Consider the following 21,161-nt stretch of genomic DNA (forward strand, 5'->3'; position numbering starts at 1 on the left):
TAAGAAACAAAGGGAGTGACTTGGGCTTTCCTGGCTTTTGTTGTTGTTGCTACACTTGGGATCCGTACACTGCAAATACACGTTCGTTTTTTAAAAAAGCCACCTCACTTTTGGGTTGCTTTGTTTTTTTGTTTTTAACATTGCCAAGATCGCCACCGACCTCATTTTAGCAAAAGCCGTTTTTACCGAAATACGGTCGCTTCCCGCAAAGAGGAGCGGGGACGCCTCTCACGCTGCTTGCCAGGCTGCTCTTCCCGGAGGCTGGCACAAAGGGCCGGGAGCAGGCGGGGGAGGGAGGGAGCCCCCGCTCCCCTCTGCCCGTGGCTCCGTGAAGGGGAGCAGCCGACGACCCGCCGCCTCAGGCCGGGCTCTCGCAGCCCTCACCGGCGCCCTGCCCGGGGGTAGGGCCAAAGCCCCGGCGGCCCCTCCGGCGCCTGCCACCGGGCTGAGGCGGACGGGACACTCACCTCGCAGGGCCGCCCCCGGGATGCCGGCGCTGCTCCCGGCCGGCGGGGAGCGACCGCCGCGGGGCTCCCGGAGCGGCTCCCTCAGGCGAGCGGCGGTTCCCCGGAGACGGTAACCTCCTCCGAACCCCCCGGAGCCCCGCGCGCCAATAAAGACGTTGCTCATTGGCCGAGCGGCCGTTCCGCAGACAGCCAATCGGAACGCTGGGGACGGGCAGGCGCGGAGGGGCGAACGGGCGGGGCCGCGGTGAGAGCCGGGTCTGTCAGGCGTCGAGGCCTGTGCCTGTGTGGGATGCGTGTGGAAAAGCTTCAATAAATTCCCGATGCTCTTTCTGCTGGGTGTGGAAATCATCCCGGAGTTACTGGTTTTCGCTAAAACTTGCCGTGGTGCTAGCCACGGAGATGGGGACGTGATTTTATGCCCCTGGGAGGTGTGTGTGTGTGGGGGGGTGTTTCTGTGTGCTGGCAGCGGGACAACGTGAGGCAGCGGCCCAAGGCAGGCAGTAACCGCGACGGCTCCCGGTGGAAATAGTTTTATTTAAATGCAAGGTGATCATATCGCAGCGAGTCTTGAAGAAAAGGCATGCCATCTGCCGCCCGATGGAGGCCGCCTGGTGCGGGCGCGGCGGCAGGACAGCCTCTGAGCAGACAGGATGACAAGGGCAGGCTCGGGCCTTGCTCTGTCTGTGGGGTGTAACCACAGGTTTAAAGCCACCTCTTGTTACGACAGGTCACATCACACTGGTTAAGTTTGTGCTCAGGCGTTTCACTCAATCAGCATTTAGCACTACAAGGAAGAGTCCTCTTTGTCCTGAATGTGTGAACTCCGGGGTCCTCCCGTTCATGGGGAAAAAATAATGCCCATCTTTCCATCATGACAAACTTTCATCCTGAACGTGTGAACTTGGGGTCCCATTCATGGAAAAAATTAAAGCCTATCTTTCCGTCCTGACAAACTAAGAACAGGGTTGCCGTGGACAGCAGCACCACACTGTTGTGCTTGGAGAATAACTTCCAAGGCTACTGTGACCCTGTAATACTCTTCTGTCAGTAGTGCCCTTCAGTGTGCTCAGGGCCTCGCTGGTCCTCTTGTGCAAATACACAGAAATACTGTCCTCGCTTCAAAGGTTTGAAGCTAGGAAATGGTTACACAGCGTTCAAAATCAGGTACTTACCTTTGAATTTGCAAACATGCCTACACAGAGTTCTCAAACAAACCAACAGAGGCCCTTTCTGGGAGCAGAAATATTAGTCAATCTTAGGAGGTTAAACCTGGAAAGTTACAGAGTCAGTGCAATGGTAAAAAGATCTACCATAGCTGACAAATACTAAATCCAGATGTGAGGCAGGCTCCTTACCATGGAAGAGGGACAATCTGCACATAGCATTCTAGGGAAAGGGATTTTATAACATTATTGCTGAGACTTAGATAAGGGTGGCATACCTAATTTTCTCCAGCTAGGAAACACAAGCAACAGAGATGTGACAAAATGTTTCCTACTTCCGTTGGTTTCTGTGTGCGTGCTCTAGGGTGGGTTTCATGGGGCTGCATAACCCCTTTGCAGGGTATGCTTCTTGAGCCCTAAAATATTGTACGAACCTACTCTAATGTTAGCTCAGCAGAGGAAAAATAGGCCATCTCTTCAGATCCACATTAACATAAAAAGCATATTCAGCATCAGCAGTTTATGAAGGAAAACAGCCAGCCGCAAGCTCATAGGACTCTCTGAACCTCGTTCTGTGCTGACAAGCCCCGGCACCAAAAAAGTTATCAATTGGCTCAGACCAACATGCAAACAATTCATAAGCAAATTATCAATCCTTTGATTAATATTTTAACTGCTCTTATATAAGAAAGCTCAAAGTCCATGAACCATATCATTCTCTAGATGGTCCTTGACCCAGCACTTCCACCATGATTATGCATTATTCTAGGATGTTTTGTCAGATAACGCCAGAAGGCAGACACAACATGGAAGTGGGTGGGAAAGTCACACTGAGGACCCATTTTATTCACACGTCTTTGCGTGGCATACTCTTTTCCAAGCTTTCCCTTTCCTTCCTTATCTCTTCCTGCTCAGCGCTGCAATGCTGGGAAAGTCACTCCCAGGTGTCACGAATGAGATTTTGTTACACGGCTTTGGTTTAGCAGCAATTTAGGATTTATTAACATTTTTGAGATAGATCACAAGATTAGGTTGTATAATTTTAACAGTACTTAATCATCAGCCAATTTAACAGAGTGATTGGGTGGAATTTGTTACAATTAAATTTGCGACTTAGTTAAAGATTAGAAAATGGCAAGGATCACCCGAAACTTACAGAAGTGTTGCACACAGACAGAGGTTAAATCAAATCACACACAGAGACAGATAAAACAGTTCTGAACAACACAGACACACAAAATGGTTTTGAACCAAACCACACAGAGACAGGCAAATAGTTCTGAACCAAAACCACGAATGCACACACACAGATAAATCTGTTCTGAACCAAATTTTACCTACACACACACACAGAGGTTAACCTATGATTAAAATTTCCCTTTCATGAGTTTCGTTAATTATTCACTTTTATGTGCCAGCATTCAACAACAGACGGTTAGCAAACCTCACAAAATCAAGCCTTTAAGTCCCTACGAAATCTACCCAGAGAGGCATCCCAGCTCAGGGGGAGATACTGGGTCACACAGCCCACTGGGGTCTCAGAGAGCTCAAAAGGTCTCACCTTGGATCACTATTTATAGGGTCTCAAAATGATCAGCTTCGGTCATTATTTTACATTCTGGCCACAATTTGTGCGGAGTCATTCCGATACAAAATTCAGGCAGCAAATGGCCCAGGTGTGGCCAGGGTGTGCTTGGCCACCCCAGCCCCAGGCTTCTACACTTGTAATCATGGTAACAGCAGAATGGGAGGTTTTCCCAAAGCATGCACAGCTTATCCTGAGATGTCAGAATGGCCCTGGGGGGGGCTGCAACACCACACCAGCCGAGGGCGAGGGGAAGCCACAGAGGCTGCAGTAGTGCCTAGCAGTGGCAAACTTGGCCCGAAAAAGGAGAGAGCTGGGGCACAGGGCAGAGCAGGGTTTCTCTAAAGGAAACACAGGCTTTGGCAAGAGTTTGTGCTTGTTCATGGCACAGAAGGACCTCCAGGAAATGAGCTGTCTACAGATCAGAATTAAAGCGTTATTATTTTCTGCATTTCAGAGTATTTGCCTCAAGTTGGTCAAGCCCTTTGCAAAGCCAGGGCTGTCCACCCTCTTCCCTGCAACAGAGTACTCCTGAGTTACATGGGTGTCTCAGATTCAGTTCACTCACCTGTTCATTACCTGAGTTTCAAAAACTTCTGGTTGAAGAGACCTCCTGAGAAAATGCAGAGACCTGGGCAGCCATGATACCTGTCTCCAAGCACTAAGACCTACAAAACCCCAATGTTGTAAACCAATAAACTGACACTTAACAAAAGAGGCTTCGATACATTTTATTAACCAGATAAGGTGTAGTCCCCCCTAGCCTGATACATGAATTTGTGTTTGGTATTATATTACTGACAGATTTTGCAAACATAGAAGATGTTTATGCTGCACAGAGAACAACCAACTTCAAATGGTAATTAGAAGGAATATTTTCAACTATCTTGAGACCTCAAGTCATCATCAAATAAAACTCCAATCAGAATGACAAAGGAGCGCAGAAGCACCCTTCAGCCTTGCATTCCCATGTCCCAAAGGCATGCTCTCAGTTCCTCCGGGCTCCCTGTCTGCAACCTGACCAAGTCGCAAAGTGGAAAGGAAACTGATAAATGTTTTCATTACCGGTGGAAGGCAAAGATGACATTACACACAAAAAGTACCGTGCTTCTGTTTTAATAAAATGCCATGTGTATTCCAGTTATAAAGCGAGGGAGTATATGGGTCCTAAAAGCCCAAAACACTTCTCTGCAGGGACAGTGAGCTGAAAATACCAGCCACAGAACACAGTGAGATGCTCTGTCGTCCCAAAACTCCCTGTAACAGCAGGGTGAGGAAAAGTATTTTGAACAATTGGGCAGATAACAGGAATTAAAGCAGTAGCAGAATCTTCAAAATATTTTCCTGTGGCACAGCGCAATTCTTCACAAGCAACTCCCTCCTCTACACGCTGCCATCAGCACACAAACATTCAGCTGTGAAAATCTTGCGGACAAATACAAGTTTGTAGGAGCAGCCACCAGGGGTGGCAATGGTAGAGCACAGAGCACAAGATCTGACATAAGCCTTAAATAAAAAAATTATGTAAATGCATAAACTTCCCTTCCGATAATCACATCCCTTTCCAGAAAGGCCTCTTAGGGACCCTGAAAAGAGAACAATTTGTCTTAGTCAGCCTGGGACCCTTCTGCTGCCAGAGAGAGGATCTTTCCGCCTTGCAAAGGACGAGGCAATCTGGATGAACCCAAGAACCTCTCTGGTTCTCAATAAAGCCAAATATGTTCTGGAATTAAACTTTTCACTGCTATGAGAGCTTTTTCTAGACCCACATATGGCCATTTACCAGACTGCAATGGCTTAGCCATAGGCACCGGGAGAACCTTTGGGCTATGAGACAGGCTTGAGACAAAGACCTTGAACTATTTTAGTAAAATCAGTATAGCTGATTGCCCCACTCTTCAGCTTTGTGTGCACAGGATGAAAAGACAAAAGTGAATCGTACAGGTGAAGGTGCAGAGCTACACAGATTTGATCATAAGAGGAAACAAGTAGATGGAAGGAGCTGATCATCTCTGGGTCGTCTTCATCATTGCTTTGTTCCAACTGGCCGCTCAAGGGATCACAGGAACGTCATGACTGTTCTGTTCTTGCCGATCTGCCAGGGCTCCAGTGGGTAAAAGCGGATGATGATCCTTTTTCGGGTACAAAAGCAAAAATGCAGTGGACAGGAAACATTATTTTACGACTACGATAAATATTATGCCCAGTTTGCAACAAGGTAGAAAATCTGCGCTAAGCTCTTGCTGGCTCACACTTCACGGTGTTAATTTAACAGAAGCAAAAATAAGCTGTGTACAGGCAGGGTACAAACAGGTGCCAGACTCCATCCACACAAACTGAAAAGCAGACTGAATTTCAACACGGTTTGTACGAGACACATTTCTGAAGGACCCAAGCAGCTTGTAACCTTGTCGGCCGTTTACCCTGACAGCATGCAAGAGGCAGGGAAATGCTATTACTCTCCTTGGGGAGACGGGGAAGAGGGGCAGAGAGGGACATGGCTTACCTTCAGGAACAGCCCTGTTCCAGCATTTGGCACGGTGACCCCACAGCGAAGCTCCACCAGTTCCCACGGGGTTCTGCGCCAATTACACCAACTGGAACTACTCACCCTTCAGAGAACGCTATTTCCCAGACTGTTCAACAAGCGCAAAGCAGTCCATGGTTTTACCTGGACCTAAACAGCCTGCCTGGGCCTTCGGCACCCAAGAGCACTTAACGTTTGCAATCTACTCTTGGCTCTACGTTCCACCTTAACCTCACAGAGGACGTAGGAACCTACACCATCATCATCACCATCACGACTTTTCTTCGCTGTGTTTCCTACCCACCACAGAAACCTGACGAAGAGGCCGTCTCCCCCCCCCCCGCCCCGGGGGGGCAGCCACGCAGTCCTCGCCCCTCAGGGCGCAGGAGGTGCCGAGGCAGACACACCCCCCCCCCCTCGCCGGGCCCTCACTCACCGCTCGGGGCCGAGGCCCAGCTTCGCCGTCAGGACGTCGAAGAAGCGGGCGCTGTGCCGCTGGTTCTGCTCCGCCGAGCCCACCACGCCGATGGAGGAGACGAGTAGCTGGGCGCAGGGTTCGGCCGACCCCCCCAGCACCATGGGCAGCCCGCTCCGCACCGTCACGTTCACCCGCTGCCGGCAACGGTGGCACCGTCAGTCACCGCCGCCCCGGCTCCCCGGGCCCCGCCGCCGCCCCCCCGGCCCCCGCGCTCACCTCCGCCGGTTTACCCAAGATGTCGGCGGCGGCGGCGCACAGCTCCTGGGCCAGCCCCGGCGGCAGCCGGCCGGCCGGCAGGCTGGTGTCCAGCTCCAGGAACGGCATGGCGCCTCGGCCCAGCGCAGCGCAGCCGCGAACCGTCTCTGCCCGCCCGGCCCGGCCCGGGCTCCGCCTCGCCCCCGGAGCGGCCCGGGCAGCGGAGCCCCGGCGGGGGCGGGAACGGGAACCGGCAGCGGGGGCCTTGCGCCATCCCCACGGCTCCCGGGACCGCCGGCAGGAACGCGGCGAGCATCTCGCCGCCCTTCCACCCGCCTCTCGCCTCGCACTGGCCCCGGGGGAAGGGGGTGGTGTTGGGTTTTCTCTGTTTTACCCCGGTTTGCAGGAGCTGGCTTTCGGGCCTTTTGCTTTTTACGGTGTGCGTTGGTGGGATACGTACGGGAGGCTGTCAGGGCAAAATATGTCATCTCACTGAACGGAAGGGTGAGACGAGCTTTGCGATGGTCCTTACTGCCGGTGGGAAGTCATTTCTGGTCACCGCGACGGACGCTTCCGCGCCTGTCTGCGCGGGGAGGGTTGAGAATGGAAGAGCAGTGATCTCGGACCAGCCAGCGCTACAAAAAGTTAAAAGGCAAGCAGAGAGGTTTATTGTTTTATCCAGTATATATAATTACCAAACTAGCCTCTGCAATCAGGACTTTGAGCTCCGAAGTTGATAAAAGTGACCCCAGCAGGCTGGCTCGCAGGGAAGATCAGAGGTGTCTGATCTAGAGATCAGAGGTTTCTCAGAAGCTGAACTACTGTCCACTGAAGGTTGCACGTGCTCATTTACAGCAAAAGGTTATGAGCCCGCTAGATTAAAAGGTCATCTCATCTAAGACACAGCACTGTTGTGAAAATTGGCCCTGTATAATGTGACGTTTTGGTTTTCTACAGTTCTAGACAATCCTAATGAAAACTGATGGAATTGCTCATTTTTTTGATGGGGTCATTGCTTGGCCTTCACTTCTACTAACGACAATACTGACACGAGGAGCAGTGTGTATAAACCAGTCAGCAATAAGGCTGGAAAAAAGATTTCTAGGAGAGAGCTTGTGGAGAGACCCAACCGCAGAGGGGACAGGGCACGGCAGGCTGGCGGGGGGTGGCTGCTTGCAGTGGTAAACAGTAATACAGACGCTCCCTTCAAATCCAGGAAAGCAGCAGAAGAAATAACCCAGGAAAACTGTTAGATTCCAGGGTTAATTTACAGAAAGATATCATCTTATAAAGAGAACAGATGATCCCAAGTTTGTCACCGAAATGAAGGCAGTGGGGGTGTTCTGCCACCTTGCAAACTGCGGGTGCAAGCCCACCACCGCCTGATTGCTGGGAGTCATTGCCTCCAAGTAAGATGCCATTTAGGATCCATTTTTCTATTTCTTTTTCATTCCTTCAAATACTAAAAATATCTTCCAATTCCAAGGCCAAAACCCCCCACATGACAAGAAGCCAGCATATCAGGCAGCCTCCAAAAGGCAGAGAAGATTCAAGTATCAGATGTCAGCAATTACAACAGGACACGGGGCTGTCAGGAACATCTTTAATGATATGCGTTGTCCTTCACTCTTGATCGTTCACCATGTGAATGGCAGATTGTTCATGACCTCCCAGAGTTTTTAAACTAAAGACATTTGTTTTATTGTTTCTGTCTTGGAGAGGGCAATTAAAATGCTTGTAGGGGGATGAACATACAACCAAGAGAAGACAGCACAGCAGCAAGTGCTCTCAAACACGCTCAGCCTTTGGAAAATCATGGTAGCTTTTTTCCCTCCTGCAGACATTTGCATGTGTCATCACCCACTTAGCAATTCCACTCTCAAAATTATCAAAAGAATCAACCACTTCCCACTTAAAATTTAACTCAGTTGTAGACAATATTTTGTAAATAAAACATCAGTAAAAACATACTATTCGGCTAATGTTTAGGAAGAAAAGAAGGGTGGGAATGAACATGTGCCTGTTTGTAATATTTTTAGTTCATGAAAAGAGAGGGCCTTCAGTTAGGTCTCTTGTCTTTGTAGAGAACATAATTACAAAACAAAATTTCCTGCTAATGCAAGCTGAAGTATATAATAGAGTCCTCTTTCCAAACAGGGAATTTAAAGATCTCCCTAGGCTCTGGACTAAATCAGTAGTACCCAGAACTGAAACCTTAGTGAAAGACATCACCAGAACACGTCTGGTTTTAGAGAACTTAACAGCAGAAATATCACAGCCAAGACATGGTAGTACTGGAAAGAAAAGAAGATATTTGATTAGCGAGAGAAGCTATTCCTGAATTATTTACTCATTTTGTCTTATTCTTTCCAGGAAGAGTCCTTGGGCAAGGATTTCAGGGTAAGGTTCAAGGGCAACAACTATTTATGAATGGAAATATGCAGAGATATATAACCCACCAGTTTCTGCATCCTTTACAATTTGCTATTTTCAACTGAAGAAACTAGAAATGGTTGGATTCTCTCAGTTTTACCTCATAAATTGTGCTGCAGTACAAAAGGGGTTTGTATTTGAGCTACAGCTAACCAGAAATAAACACAGCCAAGGAAGAGCCCAAAAGCTCCAAAACAACTCTCTGCCCTTTTATTGTGATGCAAATGTTGCTCAATGCACAAAATCTCTCTTATTACTTCAGCTGCACAGGGTGACTTACTTGGTGAACTTCCATTCAAAACAGTCTCAGAAAAGCACATCTAGATTTATTCCCCCTCTGCATTTTCTAGAAGAAATGTGGATTGCTATTACAGTATTATCGCAGAAAAAAAAAATTTGATTGCTGTTATATTCTCTTTCAAGAAATCACTATGAATGCATTCTTTCAGTGTATTCCCTATATAACATCAACAGAGTAGGTAGGCAGTTATTCGAAGGCTGTGGCCACCCTCAGCTTTTTGAAGTTGCTTGGTCTTTACCACACGAATCTCCAAGAACAGCCCCTGCCACATGTGTACTGGCAGACCAAGCATCAATGAAACCCAGGCTTTCAGAAATTGAGAGTAGTGGTTAGACTTAAGAATTAACGAAGATTCACAGTTGTAGATGAATATGAAGAAACTTTTCACAGGAACCTAAAGGCAAATAGAAGAAGTGTGGAATGTACATGGACAGCGAGATACCTCAGCAATAAGAAATTTAAAAGAAAAAATAAAAATTCAGTGTCTTTTTTTCACTTTTGAGACTGCCTGTAGTTTTGTTCTATACTTGTCTATGCGGACATGTGCTGGGAAAATGAGGATCAGGCACGTTTTGCAGTGCTTGTCACTTGAGAAGGAGCTGCAAATGTTAAAAACACATGAAAACAATGATCCTCATCCTTTACAGTTCTCTTAATGTTCCCAGTTTGTAGGCTGGCTCCAATTTTGTCAGGAAATACCATTCGTGTCTCTACCATCTCTGAGAAGACTGACGCTGAAATAAAACCCAGATGCACGTGTTAAGTGACCTGTAGGGCCTCAGCCTTCTGTATAAAATTAATGTTTCAGGTCTTAAACCTTCCCCAGCTACCACCCCCAAAGATACAGGAAAGGCCTGTCGGGGGGGGAAACACCCTGCAATTTTGCAATTTCTGTGTTAGAATTACAGTGCTCTTTCCAGTTACATGTAGAACTGGAGGTCAGAGAAGAAATTAAAAAAAAAGGGCAGGAAAAATGTAAGATAGGTTAATTCATTTCAACATCTTCATCAACATAGGTGCCAGATGCTCTTTCAGCTGTGGATCAATTTGAATGTTGCTCAGTTCTTTGATATTGAGGATCATCTCATGGGCTTGGAAGAAAAGCTCCTTCCCCACAGCATCCTCCACCCGCCTGCGCCACTCCATCAGCCTAGGTCTGTCTTCAAAGATGTCACAACCAACTCCAACAGGCTGCAGAAAGGGGGAGAGAGCAACGGTGAGGCATTGGGCAGTCACTTCTTCACCAAGACAACAGGTACCAAAAGTCTACCTGCAGGTACAGGTAGAGGAAAAAAAAATAATGAAGAAGAGCTCATAAAGGAGCACTAGGAAGGAGGAAAAAATCCTCTGGTCGGGTGTATCTATCTGGGGGACACAGAAGCTAGCCTATATTTAAAGGGCACTTACAAGTCAATTCCTGAGTGCCAAAACAGCTGTTAGGAGCAGCAGAGATGACTGCGGTTTCCTGGGAGTGATTTTCAGCTACAGCATTGAAGACATGGAGGGCTGACAGTTCTAGGGACAACTGCACAGTCCACAGTATGGAGTGCTATATTATATAGCAAAACCACAACACAAAATTCTAAGCGTTCAATTGAACTGATGTCTTAATTGACATAATCTATCCCCCTTCTACTTTCTGCCTATGCCACTCTCTGGAACACACTGCTGTAGAGAAGCAGAACTGCTATTTTTCAGTCTCTGGGATATAGAACTGGGAGAAAGAATCACTTCTGGGCTGCAGGATCCAGGCCCTGATGGTCTGGCAGAGAACAACTAGTTTGTAACGGACTTAATTTCATTGCCTCCGTCTGAGATTCAGTCTTGCATCTTCCAGACATGGCATGGGCAAGTACCATCTGAAGAAGAATATTCTTGTATGATAAAAATATTCCTATATAATTTTCTTATTTCATCAGACCTGTCTGCTATTGCTTCTCACTTTTATATATTACCTCCTTCTCTGGAGGTTAAAAATAAAGTCCCAATAAAGGATGAAGGAGAAGTATTGTTAGAGAAAAGAAACAAAAGGGATCTGTTGCTGCCAGTTTTTTTATTTTTTAACTGGTTTTCTGAACCTACTCCCATAGTGTCCTCATTGTCTTAGGCTAGTTTTGTTGAGATATGCCCTCATTCCTCTTTCTAGTGAAGTGTTGCCACATGCTGCACCCCTCCCTGCCCAGCAGCATCAGTTTTCCCTTGTGCTGACACTTCCTTACCACCCTCCAGCACTCACTTGCATCAGCTCCACAATGGCCACAAGGTCTGCCAGAGAGATCTCACTCCCGATGATAAAAGCCTTGTCCTGCAGAAACCTCTCCTCAAATTGCTTCAGGGAAGTGGACAGCCCCTCCATAACCTCCTGGAGCTTCTCGGAGGGCAGCGGCTGCCCTGTGAAGAGGGGAATCAGCACCTGAGGAGAGAAGAGACTTAAGAGTACAGTCATCCATCTTCTCATGGATCTGGTGGGAGTCGTTTACATTACACTCCATGAACTACTCATGATCATCAGTGATCCTGCAGCAAAGCTGCAGGAGGGGATGATGCTAGAGCTTCACAGGCTGCTATGGTTCCACGTAGCTCATGGACAGAGAGCACAGAAACAGTCCTAAGTGGCTGATCTGCCCTGACAGTAACCTCCAGCTAAGGGGCAGCAACATGGAGAACGAAATCAAGGATTCATCTTGTTTTGTGCCTGGCAGTTGTGCCCCCCCCGCTCCACCTTGGTGGGTTGCAAAAGAAAAACAGCCAACAGCTCCAGGGAAGACAAACGTCTGCCACAGTCACCCCTGCTATGTCCTCTGGTTTCAACAGCCTGCCAAGACGTCTCGGCAGGCTGCCTGCCCACCAGCCACCCGTGCTATCCACCCTGTTGTGTAACTGGGTGCTGGCGGCAAGCAGACAGGCAGCTGCCTGTCCTGCAGCGTGATGGAAAGGAGGGCACGGTGGTGGCTGGGTGGTGGCTGTGGCAGGGAGCGTAGGAGGGACTGGAATGCATCAACACTGGCTTGAGAGGCAGGAAATGCATGACAGTAGTCAGTGAGGCTGGGAGTGGGCAAGTACCATTTTTACACCAGCCTTTCTGTCGCCTCCCAAGCATAATTTTTTAAATCACTAGAAATTTCTTCCAGAGCAATCATATAAGCACGGTCCTTGTCCCCACGGACTTGCTGGCACAGGAGGTAGTTGCCTTTCTGTGAGACTTGTCACCGTTCACAGAGGCATACGCACCGTCAGAGCCCGCAGTGCTTCACAACTATGCTGCCTCCACCTACCACAGCTAAAGAAATAGAGTTTATTTAGAGAAGCAAAATTAAAGATATAAATTTCTGTCAGTGGGAACGGACTGGATTTCTACTTACTGCTAGCATATTCAACAATTCAAATTGGGATTGCTTAATCCAAGCCAGGATTTTTGCCAAATACATGTGGAATCTATTTAATCAGAAAATTCATGGCCAGTTCTCTTCCTAAGTGGTTCCAATTATGCATGATGGGGTTGCTGGGTATAATCACTTGAAACAGCATCTTCATCCTTTTCTGTATCTCAGGGTAGTCTGCCTTCTCCCATGTCTAGCTAATATGCCTTCTGTTATATGGTGGCTTTATACGCTTCCCTATTTTCAATTATTCTGAGGACCTGTCCTGTATCTGGGTTATCTAAGCAGCAGCAGCAATGAGTTGGATTTCTTTCCCTTGGAGCACTGCAATAACAGCCTGCAGAGACTGGAAGAAACTGCTTCTTGTATGAATCTGACTCATATTTGAATTGTTTCTCTGTGCCCTCTAGCCAAGAATTCAAATGTCAATAAATCAAAAAAGCTAAATGAGTCCTGATATGCTTTGTTAGGCACAAACAAGGACAAACTTTACACAGGAGGAGTGAAGTTCTTACCTGCTTACTGGCAACCCTGATTTCATCTGAAATTCCACACCACAGCTGTACTTGCAGGACTATATTTGCACCTGGGTCTCTCCAAGAATAGTTGCATTAATGGTCTGGTGAGTTGGCTTGAAATAGGGGTCCAGCAAAATAATCTGATACTAAATGATTTTCTGTTGCAGGGTGATTCTGGTAATTTTGCCTAAATGTAAATTGATCTGACCACACTCAATAAAGAAATTCTGCCATTCTCTCTGTGTCTCTATTCTGTCTATCCCTGACCCCATTTCAGAGAAGTACCTAAGTGTGCTGGAAGCAGAAGGCTCCTTCTGGATTTCCACCCTGATGAGGCCACAGGGACTTCCTGTATGAAGAACACAAGCCTTTCCAGCAATGAAGCACATGCTCGCCAAAGAAGCAAAACTTCTGCCTATGTGCACACTCTGCACAGCTGTGCAGTGAGGGGGAGGCCCTTGGAGGCAATATCCAGTCTGTTATATATTTGTTCACAAATCCAGGCAATGGAAGTCTGTTGGGCTTTGAGACCTTCTGTACGAGACCTACTTTAAGGAAAAAAACAGAATGACCAAAGCTGCGTTTGCCAGATCCTGACATTGAGCAATTAGGAACAGCTCCCTCTCTGACAGCTCCTCTCAGCTAGGAATGGCCTAGGTTTGTTATTTCAGCATGATAAACTCCCTCTGAACTGGGGCTGTTCAAATGCTTAGTATTCGCCCAGGAAAACATCACTTTATTTGCATTTTAATATTGAGTCTCCTTACCTTGATCCACATGGTCTTAGGAGCATTAGCCCGGATGTTAGCATGATGCCATGAGAGGTATTCGTCTACCTGGGCCCGTTTTTGTATGTCTGATGGGTACCAGTGGTCGGGAGTTTTGTACTTTCGACTCAGATACAGCAGAATGGCAGTGCTGCTCAGACATTAACAAGAGAGAAGAAAGTGGTCAGGGAGTCATGATGCAGAATGCTTTTGCCTAAGCTCTCTTTCTCCTGCCCCTTCTGAACTTGCTGCTTCCACTAAAAAGCATTCCAATCAAGATTTCCAATGGAGTCTAGGGACCATATAGAGGCATCTAATTCATGTTGACATCAGAGATGGCCCTTAATCACCTTAGCTCCCGTGAAAACTTTAAGCTGCTGGAAAATCACAGCACTGTTTTGTGGTGCAGAGTACTGCTGGATAGTACTGGGGTAAACAAAAAATAAACCTCCAAAATCATCTATCAGCAATGTTAACCTCACTTGTTCCTCGACTGTTCTGACCCACGTCTGCGAGACCTGTGCATGTTTATGTGCCTGTGTACTAAATGAAACTCCCTAATGTTGCCTTTTCATCAGATCTGCCTCTAGCCTGCAGCTTCCACTGAAGTCAGTGGAAGTCCCAAGAAGGAGAGCCTACAGAATCTTTTTGTGTTTGTCCAGATGTTTATACTTTCACTAATTGGCAGGAGAAGTCAGATGGAAAAATATCTTAGTCATCTGGAACAATATGTAGGCTGTTAATACAAAAAGAGATGCCACAGAAAATCCTGTGCAGACAAAACAGAAGAAAATGCAGACCCTCCTACTATGCTGATACTACTATAGTTCAGTGATGTCAGTATTATGACACCATTAACCAGTCTCCATATTAATCTTATAATGTAAACCCTAAATTTTATCAAGTAGGTGTTCACTTGGCCTTTATGACTAATTCAGATAAACAGAATTTTTTCCTAGGGTAAAAAGGATTTTTATAAGCTTTAAACATTTCCCAGAAATGTTTACAATCCCATTTTGAGGTAAGTGCATTCAGGGTAAGATCAAGAAGTTAAGTCAGCTGATTTGTTTATATTCTGAAAGATAATTCAAACAGAAAATGGAGACAGAGCAAATGAGGTTATACTATTAAAAATAACCAACACGTTCATAAATTCTGTGATCCTTAATCATTTAGCGGGAATGACATCTCCTAAATGCTGCACAGATTACTGGTACCCAAGGAAGTCTAAGGACTGAGTTCTTACCATTCTGCTAGGGTGAAGTCTCCGTCCTTTAGTGCTGGTACTTTCTTCAAGAGGCTGACTTTGCTAGCTTCTTCACTGTTTGATGGCCCTAAGAACATGAACAGACAAGTCAGAGGTTAGAAGTGTACCTGCCAGTGAATGATAAATCAAATACCTGTAGCCAACTGGACAATCAGTGAACTGTGTTAGGTTTTCCCTATATGGTGATATTTCACAATTAAAAGGTAATGAAATTGAAGAGTCAGTGTAAAAGCTATCTGCAGAGGGAGGTCAGCTCAGGCCAGGCACGTGGCATGGAGCAGTTCACATTTCTATACAGGAATTCTATTGCTTGACTCGGGTACCAGTAACACTTGCAAAACTTACTGAAAAAAAATCACTCCCTGAGAGGCACTGACATACCACAATGAAGGTACTAGTATTGAAAACACTATTGCAGATAACCAGGAACAGCTGACTTGACTTGAGAACAGTGTGTCCTACGGCTTTAGAGACGGGGGGCGGGGGAGACAGAAGTTAGGGTGAAGACAACTGAGCACCTAAAAAATACTTAATATTTGACAAGGAAGCAAGGTCTGGAAAAGTTGAGTTTGCATGCAGAGCATCCTCATGAGTGCAGACAGTTGCTATTCCTACTCCTGTTCCCACAGACAACACCAAAACAAAGTAATCTTCCCGCAGTTTGTAAATTTGGCTGACTAGCTAGGACGGAGTCATGATGGAAAGCAACTGAAAAGCCTTGTGCCCACAGAGACCACTGCAATGGCTAATTAATCAAAGAGAACCCAGCTGGCTTACAGACACACAGAGCAAAATCTTTTTCCTGTTTGTTTGTCTCTGAAGAGCAGAGGGAATTGAGCATTTACAAAGAAAGTAAATGCTGTCAACAGAGCTGATCCTTCAGCAGACATGCAGTTGAGGATGTTTCCAGGGTTTTTGCTGGGATGGGAAAAACATGAATGCCAGCAATACAACAGTAGGCTCATGAAATCATTCACTCTGCCACGGTGGACATTCGCTAGGGGCAGAGAAGCTCAAACACCTCTACCCTGCATCACGACTGGCCCTGTGCTACTCCTGGCTCTGCATGTCAACCTACCTCTGTCAGGAAAATGCAGGAGGGCGACACTATCTCGTAAGAGTTTGAACTCCACAGTCCCTTGGAGTTTGGAGGTATTAACAGCTGACTATCTAATCAGGTCTTCAGTTTCCTGCTGCAGGCACTAGACTTGCCAGTCAGCAGTTAAATGCTAGGGAATTGTACAGAAGCCCAGGAATGCCTACGTAAGAAAATGTGCGAGGAGTTTGTTTGCTTTGCTTGTTTTAAGTGCTCTCTAGGAAACATGACATTTAGGGTGCAAATCCTGATCAAATCAGCATGATCAGCAGGAGATCTTGTACAAAAACACCTTTGTTAAAAAAAAACCTGTAAGGGCCGTTAACTAAGGGACAGTGATCTACATTCCCAAGAACTATTTGCCCCCATTCAGGAGGCAGTGGCAACGTCTGCTTTACTGGACAAATATGCAGCAGGAAATAGTCTCCAAGAAATAAAACCAGCCTTTGGACTATCACATTTATTTGCAGTTGGCTTTAGGAGGAGGTGGGAGAAAGAAAGGTTGCTGCATCACAAATTACAGGCTACTTTCCCAATATTGATTTCACATAATGAGACAAATCAGGCAGAGCAAACATTACCACCCTAGCTTCTACCTTGTTTCTTCTTTGAGAAGTGCTTTTTAAAATTCTGGCGTAAGTAGCTTCATCAGAGACTAAGGTTGACATCCATCTGTGATCTGAAGGGATTCAAACCCATGTCTTCCATCTCACTGGGAAATATCTCTGCCTACCTGCAGCGATGGTGGCCTCCAGCTTAGCTGGGTAAGAGGTTCCACGTGCACAGCAGAACCAGGCAGCATTGTCAGGAGAGGTAGGAAGAAAGGGCTTCTTAAGAATATGAGCCAGACAGAAAGTGCAAGTTAAGCCTAATAATTGAATTTGAATATAAAAAAAAAAATCCCCAAAAATCAAGCCCCGCTTGCCAGCAGGCAAAATATAAGGACAAGGTGCCTTACACCCATGATTTATATCATAAAAAGAGTGAAGCAAATTTGTGTAAATCTACTATAATGCAAGGCACTGCTCTGGGAAGCTGCTTGGTCCTGTGCTTTTAGAAGGGCTCCAAAGGCCAGTGGTCATCACACACTCAGCTCTGGTGAGATCTGTAGAGTTCAGGTGGTCCTTGGAAAAATGCAGCAGAAAGTTGCAAGTCAATAATGCTTACAACTAATGATCAGTCAATTCTCAGACCTAGCTGTCTGGTTGTTCTGCTGTCTGTATTATCCAAGGTAGTGGGCAACTGAGAAACAACAATATGAGAAGTAAGCAGCAGGTGAGGGCGGCCTGAATCAGATTTCAGCCTGCTCTCATTGTGCAGCAGTCCTAGCAGGAATACTGAACATATTAGTACCCTGATGGGACTAACATGTCATTACAGCAGGTTGAACAGTAGGTCAGTGTCTGTTACACAGACTGCACCACAGCCCAGAGATGGCATCTTATTTGCTTTGGCTCATACAGGGTCTTTGCATACATACATAAAAGACCTGTGCCGAGACTCCGCGACTGAGCTGCAAACTGATAAAAAGCCTCGGTATGAACACTAACTCCAGGTTGCTTCATTGGGACCGATTGCTTATTGTATTAAAATACAGACCAATGTTTGTATTTGCCGTTTAGCAGAGTTGAAGCTTATGCCTCTCTTTCAGCAAGCAGAGCCGGCCTTTCTGTCTAGTGGTATTAGATGGCCCATCTTTATCATTCCTGTGATGTTGACTTGACTTACAGTGCTGTTTAACATCAGTTGCATCTGGTGCAATTAGTTCTCAATGTCCCCCAAGGATATATATATACACACACTGTCTGTATTGCTGGGCTTTGAGGAGTAACTTCAATAAGCAGAGTGTACACTGTTAAAAAGCAGGGCAGGCTGCACACAGGAGGCATTATTAAGCATAAGTCATAGTGCAGGGAAAGACATCTACTGGTGGGTAAAAAGAGCAGTGGAAAAGATTTCACAGAAGTAGAAAGGAAAAAAAAGTCAGTCTATTTGCCAATCACGTCCCTGCTTAATCATCTCCCCAGCCAAGGATTTCCAAGTACTATGCTTTGCCTTAGGCAAAAAAATAACAATTTACTAGGAAAATGCAATATGTAAATAGGCAACAGTCATCTTGTACAGTTGGACAAGTCTGAACAGCTGAGTGTTTCTGCTAAGTACACAGTTCCCAGAGCACTCCTCGGCTGTCACTGTGACTAATTTGCTAGAAATGGCTGGAGGAACATTCCTTGGGGATCCACAAAAATAGATGTGGCACAGCTATGAGTCCGCTCTGGGAATAAGAGCTGCACGGTCAAACCATTGTATTCAGGCCCCTCGGCAGCGCATGCATTTAAAATCACTCAGGTTACCGGAGGAGCTAGCCCTTCCCTCCCAATGGGCCAAGCCGAGCTTCCAGGGGCTGGGGGCAGATTCCGCTCCGATGGACAAGTCTGGGCAGGCTTGACCTGTTCACCCTCCCCAGGCAGGATGGGACCCTGTCCTGAGAGGACACCAGTGTGAGACCACAGATAAGCCTCCTCCGAGCTCTGCACCCCTGCATCCCTCTCACAAATAGGTGATGTCCCGCTTCCACTAGCTCCAGCATTTTGCTAGCTTCCATGGTTCAAGCGTGTCCTCCTTCGGCTGAGGCTGAGCCTCCCCAGGGAGAGGACCCTTGCGTCGCTATTCATCTGCAACAGTCCAAACCGGCTCAATAGTCAATTCCCAGAGAAGAAGCAGCAGCCCGGGGCAGGAGAGTGAAAGGAGGCGGCGGGACCCTCTTCAGGGAGCCGAGCCGGAGGGCTGACGGCCCAGCACCCCTGCACGCTTCTGCTCCTCTGCCAGGGAGACGAAGGGGCTCCTCTGGGGGCCGTGAAAGCAACACTCCCCCCCCCCAACACACACACCCACCACGGGCTGCGGGATCCGGGACCGGAGCGACGGGCCCTTCTGCCTTAAAGGTCGCGGTCGGGGCCCAGCGCGGCGCTCGGCCCTGCCAACGGCCGGGGGCTCTGCCCGGCCCCGGCCCCGGCCCCGGCGACAGCCCCCGCCCGGGGATCGCGTTACAGGGCCGGGGAGCTGCCAGCGCCCCGAGCGCGGCCTGTCCCCTCCTCGCCCGCCGGGCCACCGCCAGGCACCCAGCGCCGCCCGGGATCGGGCCCGGCCTGACAGGACGGACGCCCCGGAGGGGGCCGGTGCCCGCTGTGGGTCTCCCCCCCCCCCCGCTTCCCCTCACCTGTGCGGGGCTGCTCCGCGCCGCTCCCCGCCGCCGGCTTCTTCCCCAGCACCGAGTCTGCCAAGAGGCAAGAGAGGGGCGCTGAGCCCGCGGCCCCCGGTGGGCTGCGAGCCGCCCCGCCGCCCGCCGCCCACCCCCGCCTGCGGGACGGCTCGTTGGCGGGCGGGCGGCCGCGTCCGTCCCACCTTTGAAGAGCTCCACCTGCTTGAACTCGAAGGGGATGTTGTTGCTGCGGGCGAAAATATAGATGGAGCGGCAGGGCTGCGAGAGCAAGTCCAGGTACAGCTCCAACCCCATCCTGCCGCCGCCCGGCCCTGTCACCCGCCGCCCGAAGCCGCCCGCCCCGCCTGGGCAGGCGGGAGGCGCCCGCCCCCGGGCTGAGGGGAGGCGGCGGGCGGCGGCGCTGAGGGGAGGCGGCGGGCGGCGGCGGCCTGCCCTGGTGTGAGGGGCGGGCGGTAGCGGGGTCTGCGCCTTGAGGGGAAGCTTCGGGGGAGAAGTCTCCTGCGGGGGGAGGACGGGAGAATGCCGGAGGACCCCAGGAGGGCGGGGAGGCACGGCCGGAGCCGGGGAGAGGAGACGGGGGGGTGGGGACGGGACGGGGACGGACAGGGTTCCCCGTCCCACACAGATAGGCAGCCGTGGGGCACTGTGCCTATAGGGCAGCTTCGGGGAAAGAAGGTGACACGCGAGTAATGGTAACTTAGGAGTAATGGTAAATTACCAAGCTCAGAAGAGAGGTCGGTACTAAGTGCTGAGGGAGCAGGGGCTGTCGTGGCTCCCCCCACCCTGCCGCAGCCCTGGCTGACAAGAGGAAATGGCCTCAAGTTGAGGCAAGGGAGATTTAGGTTAGATATTAGGAAAAAATTTTTTTACTGAGAGGGTTGTCAAACATTGGAATGGGCTGCCCAGGGAAGTGGTTGTGTCACCATCCCTGGAGATATTCAAAAAGCGAGTGGACAGGGTACTTCAGGACATGGTTTAGTGGGCATGGTTAATGGTTGGACTCGATCTTGAACGTCTTTTCCAACCTAAATGATTCTATGACAGCACAGGGGCTCGGGAGCCCGCGCTCACCCGCGGCATCCCACCACGGCTCTCGCAAGGTAAACGCTTGGTTTTGTAACGCGGTCCCGCAGGGATGCGTCACGCTGCAAACGGGGCCCTTGCACGACGTCCTCTAAGCCAGCGTTAATCTCGCACCGCTAGATCTCAGTATGGTTTTCAGTTCAAAAGATAATTCTTTGGTCACGTAGTCTCTGCCAGGCGCTGCAAGGTGACGCCTGAACGGCAGTGAAGCATGGAGGACTTCTCTGTGGGCATTACCTCTGCATACTCACAATGAAGTGACTTTCCTCTCCCCCTGGTATTTGTCATTTCAGATTTCCATGCAAGCGGAGGAGAACTAAAGAAGCTCAAACTGAATTCAAGCCCTTGCATGGAGCCCGCAGCATTTCACAGCTGTGTGATTCAGGGAAAGTGACATGCTGGTTGAGCACAGGGACTTCTGGGTCTCTGCAAGATAGAGCGGCTGAACCACTCGGAGCAAAGTCACCCCCAGTCAAACCCACCTCGGCTCAGCTGACACCTTTTTATCAGTGCTGTGCCAGAGAGATTGTACATCACGCATGAATCCTTGGAAAGAGCCAGAGGAACCTCAGGGAGAGAGAACTGTGTAAAGGATCATTACAAAGGGTGGTGAAAAGGCTTGGATACTGAGCCAGGAGCTCGTCAACTGGATAATTTAGAAACTAGGAACACTTTCAG

At 48.5% G+C, this 21,161-nt stretch overlaps 3 protein-coding genes across 7 annotated transcripts in view; all 3 read right to left on the minus strand.

Moving 5' to 3' along the window:
• The window catches only part of CABIN1 (calcineurin binding protein 1), a 121,125-nt gene extending 120,533 nt beyond the window's left edge, over positions 1-592 (minus strand). For all 5 annotated transcript variants that reach the window (XM_049804401.1, XM_049804397.1, XM_049804399.1 and 2 more), the window contains exon 1: positions 468-592. The gene's annotated coding sequence lies outside the window, so the exon portion shown is untranslated. The remainder of the gene's footprint in view (positions 1-467) is intronic.
• A 3,338-nt stretch (positions 593-3,930) lies between these two features.
• On the minus strand, positions 3,931-6,706 carry DDT (D-dopachrome tautomerase). Its single transcript, XM_049806315.1, has 3 exons — positions 6,437-6,706; positions 6,179-6,354; positions 3,931-5,347 (listed from the first exon to the last, which is right to left on the minus strand). The coding sequence occupies exons 1-3, from the start codon at positions 6,542-6,544 to the stop codon at positions 5,275-5,277; spliced, it is 357 nt and encodes a 118-aa protein (XP_049662272.1). The 5' UTR covers positions 6,545-6,706; the 3' UTR covers positions 3,931-5,274.
• A 2,330-nt stretch (positions 6,707-9,036) lies between these two features.
• LOC126040765 (glutathione S-transferase theta-1) lies at positions 9,037-19,738 on the minus strand. The gene is made up of 6 exons (XM_049805628.1): positions 19,583-19,738; positions 19,398-19,454; positions 15,061-15,148; positions 13,815-13,965; positions 11,386-11,562; positions 9,037-10,340 (listed from the first exon to the last, which is right to left on the minus strand). The coding sequence occupies exons 1-6, from the start codon at positions 19,692-19,694 to the stop codon at positions 10,140-10,142; spliced, it is 786 nt and encodes a 261-aa protein (XP_049661585.1). The 5' UTR covers positions 19,695-19,738; the 3' UTR covers positions 9,037-10,139.
• Between the last annotated feature and the right edge of the window lie 1,423 nt (positions 19,739-21,161).

This window comes from Accipiter gentilis, chromosome 7, assembly GCF_929443795.1.
Source record: "Accipiter gentilis chromosome 7, bAccGen1.1, whole genome shotgun sequence".
Taxonomy (NCBI): domain Eukaryota; kingdom Metazoa; phylum Chordata; class Aves; order Accipitriformes; family Accipitridae; genus Astur; species Astur gentilis.